This window comes from Sinocyclocheilus grahami, unplaced genomic scaffold (assembly GCF_001515645.1).
Source record: "Sinocyclocheilus grahami isolate Dianchi unplaced genomic scaffold, SAMN03320097.WGS_v1.1 scaffold126.1, whole genome shotgun sequence".
Taxonomy (NCBI): domain Eukaryota; kingdom Metazoa; phylum Chordata; class Actinopteri; order Cypriniformes; family Cyprinidae; genus Sinocyclocheilus; species Sinocyclocheilus grahami.
Window position 1 is genome coordinate 2,963,112 of NW_015505305.1, and position 7,948 is coordinate 2,971,059.

At 34.7% G+C, this 7,948-nt stretch overlaps 1 protein-coding gene across 1 annotated transcript in view; it reads left to right on the forward strand.

The window, feature by feature from the left end:
- Positions 1-7,948, forward strand: part of vipr2 (vasoactive intestinal peptide receptor 2) — a 34,713-nt gene that overhangs the window by 14,088 nt on the left and 12,677 nt on the right. Inside the window, exon 4 of the mRNA XM_016278937.1 lies at positions 3,251-3,345. Coding sequence (XP_016134423.1) covers positions 3,251-3,345 — 95 coding nt within the window. The remainder of the gene's footprint in view (positions 1-3,250; positions 3,346-7,948) is intronic.

Below are 7,948 nucleotides of genomic sequence, written 5' to 3' on the forward strand. Positions count from 1 at the left end.
ATACTTGGGGTTGTAAGGCATATTTATTGTGAAATGTTTATTTCTATAAAAAAACTTTAATTGATATTATTAAGTTGTTATATTAAGTTATATATAGAGCAGCTGTGCTCACTCTCCACTGTGCACTAATAAAGGCAGTTTGAAGCAGCAGAGCAGTCCTGCAATGTGCTTCCGCAAAGCACTTATGCTCCTGGACAAATGCATGTTTGATTACCGTTCTGACAATTTCAATTCAAGATAAGAGCACACATGATGACGCACATTAGCGGATCCCTGTGAATAGGACGAATAAGGTGGTCCAGGTTTTCAAAGATGGGTCAGTTAGCACTTTTATAAAGCCTGAATCTGTCTGTTTGTACAGGCAGCCCCTTTTGTTGGGCTTGTGTGTGTGTTTGAGTGTATGCACATGTGTATGTTCTGATCTGCATGGCTGGGTGTGTGTGAGTATGTGTGGGTGTGTATTTGGGGGATTTGTTTCAGGCTGGACACGGACAAAAATAAATCTCCATGTTGATACATGTCAGGGGAGTTTACATTCTCTCTCTCTCTAGCAAAGTGCTCTACAGTGATGTAGTTGTGCTCACCCTCATATTTGGCCCGATGAAATGCCATTAAATATTCATTCTGCTTTCCTATGAGTCCTAAAATATACATAGAACATACTCATGTCACAAGAAGCTCTGAGTAACACATTAGAAGTAGTTGCACTGAAGTGTTTTCACAGTCACATAGTATTGATGTTAGTAAATATACAGAATTATCTTCATTGCGTTTTGTAGGTCAGTGTTTATACTGATCAAGTCCAATGTGTGTTAGATTTCTGAAGTTTAAAAAAAAAAAATGTAATCATTGAATTCTCATTAAAGCTGAGGCCATTTTTTCCCCTCTGGGAAAAAACAGAAAAAGAAAAACAAAACAAAACAAAACAGAAAAAAGCTTCCAAATTAAAAAGATGGATCCTCATAAAATATTTAGAAATTTTCCATTCTAAAATATATTACATATAAGCTTGTTTGCCGCCAAAAGGAAAAAATAAATAAATAGATGCATAAATAAATAAGGTCATTTTGACTTTCTATCTCACAATTCAGAAATTTTTTTCTTGCAATTCTGAGAACAAAGTCAGAATTATTATATATAAATTCAGAGACAATTCTGTTCTTTTGTTTCTGCCACAGAATAAAAAATGTAAAAGATAATTGCTTTTATAATAGATGGATAATAGCTTTTATCTCACACTTCTATTTTTTCACAATTTTTGTTCAGCCAATCACACACAATGCACTGGGTCAGCTGGCCAATCAGAGCAGACTGCGCTTGTCGGAAGGAGGGACTTTGTAGAAAACGAAGCGTTTGAGAGAGGCGGGGCATAGAGGACCTACAATAATGTACAGTATTTGAAAAATTTCAATGTTTTTTGAACATTAAAGCATGTCAAGATATTCTGTTACACCAAATACACAAAATAATGATCTTTAAAAAAAGCATCATATGACCCCTTTAAAAAAAATTGCAAAAATATATTTTTATAGTTATAAATGTTATTATTATATTTTATAATAAATATAATTATACAAACATAATTTTTCAATAGTTTTCTGGTATGGTTTGTTTACTTATACAGGTTGTTGTCTCTGCACATTCAACTGGGATAGAATAAAGTATTTTAATGTGTTATCTTTGAAATGCATTGTTCTGTTGTTCTTCACTCTATCCAGTACTATTTTTAAATCAAATGTTCAAAAATCTATGTTTCAGCCTACTGGTTTTCTTGTACAGAGGTCTGTTGGGTGTTGTAATGTTTGGTTGATGTGTAAATGTGTTCATGTTCTCTTTGTTAGCCTGCCAGCTGCTCTTCTCCAGGTGTAATGGTGGTTATTGATGCAATGCAACGTGTAGGAGGCTGTTGTTTCGTTACTGAGAGTATTAGCAAGCCTACACACAGACACTTTAATGCATAAAACACAAATTTTCTGTATTTATACTTCACACTCAGCCTCTGCCTCTCAGCCTTAACTGAATGCATCAGTGATGTACTATGCTATTCCATTATCACTGGTGCCATATGAATTTACAAGTATAATGAGTGAGTGCAACCCATGTAAGCTAGAAATCACACCTAAAGAAAAAGGCACAGAAAAAAAGAGTCTCTTCACTAATCAAAAGAGAAAATATAAGAAATTATGCTTTGTTTAAAGAAAATGAAGCCTATTTTTAGGACCATTAAGATTTTTGCATGCTGTATTCAGTGTGCATTCAAACCCCTGATTCTCATTATGAACATAATGCTTATGCTCATGTCTCATGCTTATTTTCTTATTAACATAACTTGAAAAAAATGTAATATTGCCGTGCTGAATAAATACTTTTCAGTGTAAACAACATTTGTTTTTACTGCTTTGAATTTAATTTAAAATGCTAATAAATGCTGATTTTAATGTTCACCAAGGCTACATTTATTTGAGCAAAAATACAGTAAATATAGTACTATTGTGAAATATTACATTTTAAGTAGCTGTTTTCTATTTAAATATATTTTAAATTTCAGCACATTACACCAGTCTTCAGTGTCATGATTCTTCAGAAATCATTGTAGAAACATTTATTATTATTATCATTGTTGAAAACAGTTGTGCTGCTTAATAAATTTGTGAAAACTGATGCATTTTTTTAGGATTCTATGATCAATAGAAAGTAAAAAAACCAGCATTCATTTAAATAAAAATCTTTTGTGACATTGTAAATGTGTTTGCTGTCAATTTTAATCAATTGAATGCATCCTTGCTGAATAAATTAATTCTTTAAAAAAACAAAACTTTTGAATGGTAGTGTACAGCATGTTCATAGTTGCTCTAAATAGTAAAAAAAAATATAATAATAATTGTAGAAAAGTAACTGAGGGATGAAATGCATTTAATTATCGTAAAAAATAATGCCAAAAATTGCAGTGGTACGAAATGTAAGCTTTGTTTTCTTTATGCAAAATGTTTTGCAAAATATATTTATTTCTTTTGATTTTGGGTGAAACATTTCTTGGCAGGCTTTGTTGAGCTTCACTCTATTCTTGATAAATTTTTTGATTGGCTTATTTTTGTGTTTAGTTTTCTCTGATATCTCTGGGCTTTCCGCAACGTGCACCGTTGCGAAGCGTTACCTACCAAAACACTCACTAATGCTGGTTGTCAGTCTAAATTGCCATTAATCAGTCTGATAAATTGGCTGTTAACGAAGCAATGTCTGTTTGTTCTAGGCATCATTAGCAGGAACTGCACTACGGAAGGCTGGTCCAACGTTTATCCCAGCATCCACAGCGTTTGCTTTGAGCCCACCCCGAATGGAAGCAAGGTGAGTGACTGAATTTATGCAGTCAGAGCTTTCTCAGAATTACTTCACAGACACGTCTTGAAAATAGGGCTTTTGATTGTACACAGTGTTTAGGATCATTGTGCTAACCATCCTGAAGGAGCTACGCATGAATGGCAGTGGTAAAGGAAGATATTTTGTCTGAAAGGCACTGTTGTTCCCTCCACATGTGCTACAACCACAGAAAAATCACAGTGTGTGGATGCTGAGGGCACTTCAGGACCCTGAACCTTTTAGTGCCCACTATCCAGCCTGAATCTATGCCAGCTGGGACTACCTTTGGGGCAGAGACTGTGTTTGTGTGCATTTGGAAATGCGAGTGCGTGCAGGCATGCATGTGTGTGTTCATGCGTGTGTCCGACAGAAACAAACAGTCATAGAAAGCACTAGAGTTTTAAAAGAACGCGAGCAACTGGCTCAAGTGTATTTTTATGGGCTTTTAACCAAATTGCTCTCCGTATTATATTTATCAGGATCCTGAATTTAGAGACAAATGATTTTAGATGCGTTTGAAGTTGAAAAGAGTGTGAGAGAGCCAAAAAAAGAAAGAGCAAAATGATAAAAGAATCGAAACATAGAGGTGCTTTTATAGTAGAATATAAAAAAGAAAGAAAGAAACTATACATTTCCAGTAACATGTAACGTTTTGTCTTAATACAAAACTAGATTATCTCGGTTCATATCATGAAACAGCCAATTGCCTGTGAAATTTACCGTTTCATCCTACGATTGTGCTTTAGAGATTTGAATAATCATGAGCTACTGGAATGGAGGGAATCTCTGAAGGAAGTGATCCATGGCAACGCCAGTGTGGTTGTGGCTCGAAGGTATACAGCTACGGCTAAAAAATAACAATAAATTAAATTTGCTACCTATTAGATTGTGTTTTATTAACATCTACACCTACCCCAATCCTAAACTTAACTTTACAATAATGCAAATACAGTAATTAGTTGTTATTCAGTGTGACAAAAATGACGCAATATTGATGTGCACATGCCCAGCAGGATAATCTGGCCATAGCTGCATCCCTTCTAGCCCTAACCGTGTCAACACAGACCCCATCATTTGGAGTTCATTGGGGATTCTGGGAAGCTCTGCAAGTGTTCTATATTGGGTGGTTAGATGGCAATGTCTTTAGAGTTGTACCTTGTATTAATTCTCATATTACATGGTCTATAACACTCACCAAACACCAAATGTTAGCACAAATTGGATTGCCAGTTGGCCGGTAACTTAAGAAACTATGACATAAAACATTAATTAACCGTAATTAAATCGAATTGTTAGAATTATAGGCTGACCCCTGCTTATGTACAGTAAGTGTAGTTAGTTATTCAAATCAAACCATGTACTAAAGAAAACATCTGTCATGATGTGCGTAATCTAACAATTTCTAAAAACTATTTTTCTTCAGAACTCAATGTAATGACGTCAAATCACAATGTTCCTCAGATTAAACCTCCAAATTGAAAAATATTAGAAAAACAACACAGATAATATAATTTTGTGAAAAAATATACACTACTGATCAAAAGTTTGCATTAGAAAGGTTTTTTATGGTTTTGAAGCAAGTCTTCTATGCTCACCAAGGCATTTATTTGATCAAAATTGCAGTATAAACTAATATTGTGAAACATTTATTACAATTTAAAATCCCTGCTTTCTATTTTAATATACAGTATGTTAAAATTTAATTTATTCCTGTGATGACAAATCTGAATTTTCAGCAGTCATTACTCCAGTCACTTGATCCTTCAGAAATCGTTCTAATATGCTGATTTGCTGGTCGAGAAAATTTATTTTTATCATTATATTATTGTATAATAATCCGTTTTTTCAGGATCCTATGATGATTGGAACGTTCAAAAGGACATTTATTATATAAATCTTTTGTAGCATTAAAAATGGCACTCTTGATCAGTTTTGGGGGGGTTGTCTTTATTAATAGGAAAATTAGTAACTGATTTTACTATTAATGAGCTGAAATGTAACTGAGCTTACTGTGATGTATTTTACATTTATTCTTAAGCTGTAGCGAGTGAAACACCCGGCAATGTTATGAGGGCATCAGGGGACATCTCATAAACCCAACTCTCCTTACCTTAAAAGGAATGAAAAATGTTTCAAATTTCAAAATTTTCCCATCTAATTTTTGTAAGTCTTGAGATTTTTTAGCTTGTTTTTAGCTTGTACCCATGGCTGGTTTTGACATAAGATTTGTTGCCTAATTAAGTCTTCATGGCATTATTTATAAAATAAATGCTGAATAGATCAGTGCTATTTTATAGGGCTAGAGAGTCCTGAGAATGCAGGGAATGAGAGGAACGTTTGCAACATTGTATGTTGGAGGCTGTATGGAGAAACTGTCATTTTGACAAAAAGGAAACGTCTCCAATATAATCAGATGAAACCTCCCCGGCATACTAACTTAAACAGCTGTCTGAGGGAAAGAGCAGGATTTAGCACATGAACGAAGTAAGGATTTAAATGCAAATGTTAAGTATCTTATACCCCGTTTAAGTTATTATGATAAATAAATGTCATATTAAGCATTTAAAATGTCCCAGATTAACACGAGTCAGTTGGCAGGAGTTAAAGTTCAGGCAAGGCATTTTGAATGTAAAATTGTACAATTTAATAAATTCTGATGCAGAAATGTCTAGTCTTGGTTATACACCAAAATGACATTAAACTGCACTGGGGGGAATAGTGTATTTCAGACCAAAAAAAACTTGAAGATGACAGGACTCAAATCTGCTTTAACTCTAGAAAGTTGAAACTAAATCAACTTTTATTAGAGGGATTTTCTATAAAAATATCAGCATGTGTGTTTTATATTCCTTTCTTCTGTCATGAGTGTGTGGTTTTGGTGTTCATGGACACGCGCCTTCTCCAGCAGCGAGGACAAATGCCTCTTATGGCTGGATAAACAGCCCTCTGAAGCGCAGTGAGTTGTCAGTATGACTTGAGGTGATACCAAGGATCAGAGCAGACATGCTGACACATCGGCCTGCTCTGATTGGCTATATGTTGAAAGGAGATGCGTGCCGTGACTGAAGCAGCCTTGAACTGGTGCAAATCAGCTATAGACACAAAAACAGGATGAGCCAGCATATAAATTGGATTTGAACTGGATTTCATTAAAACCTGTTTGACATCTCTGTAAGCAGAGCAACATATTTGCTTCACATATACAGTAGCTTGTCCATTTTTTTTTGTTGTGGAAACCCGTTTCCGTGTCAGAGTAACAAACTAATTGACTTTTTTTTTTATTACTTGGAATTTGTGACTTTATATCTCTGTATGTGACTTTATATCTTTCATTTGCAGCTTATTTTCTCATAATTGACTTGATCACAATTATCACAATTTTCATCATTTCAACTTTATATTTCACATTGTGACTTCACTTTATATCTCACAATGACTATTTTCTGTTTTAAACTTTACCTCACCGCCATCACCCTTCCCCCCTTATTTATTTATTTATTTACTGACTTATTTATACTGCTCAAAAGTTTGGAGTCAGAAAGATTTTTTGTAATGTTTTTGAAATAAGTCTGCTATGCTCACCAAGAATGCATTTATTTGATATAAAAAATACAGTATAAACAGTAATATTGTGAAATATTATTACAACTATTTTCTATTTTATTATATTTTAAAATGTAGTTGATTCCTGTGATGAAAGCTGAATTTTCACTTCAGTCTTCAGTGTCACATGATCCTTCAGAAATCAACATCCAACAATAAATAAGAGACTGTCTGAAGAAGGAAACAGTCCCTCATCTCATCCAAAGCCAGCACAGAGGCTGCTTTCTGTCTCCTCATCTGATAATCTGCACATCACCTAGTTGTTTATGGATGATGTATTACAGGCTTCGTATGAAATACACGTGTCAAAGATACACTGTAAAAAAAATTAACGTTGTTTAACATCTGATGACACACACGATCTATGCGTTATTTGTTTGGGCGAAGAGCACACACGCGATGCCTCCGAGGGGGCAATTGGCTACTTACACTTTTCAAGATAATCAACCTATTATTTTAACATTAAAGATGAGACACATCACCTTAAAGTTTAAACAGACTACTTAGATATCATCTAAATAAATAATAAAAAACATTTTCCGGGGCCTTGCGTCGCATGTTGATGCCCAAGTGCTATATTAGTGTCACTTTTAATCTGAAATTCTCCAGAAGTTTTCCATGGGTATTCCCTGAAACACATATCACATCCAACAATAAATAAGAGACTGTCTGAAGAAGGAAACAGTCCCTCATCTCATCCAAAGCCAGCACAGAGGCTGCTTTCTGTCTCCTCATCTGATAACCTGCACATCACCTAGTTGTTTATGGATGATGTATTACAGGCTTAGTATGAAATACACGTGTCAAAGATACACTGTAAAAAAAATTTACGTTGTTTAACATCTGATGACACACACGATCTATGCGTTATTTGTTTGGGCGAAGAGCAATCAGCCCAGCAAAAGCAGGAAGTGTCTGAGGAGGGCAAAAAAGCTGAGACTGAGCCTTCCCAATCCTCCTGCCCTGCGTATGATGAGCTTTTGGAAAT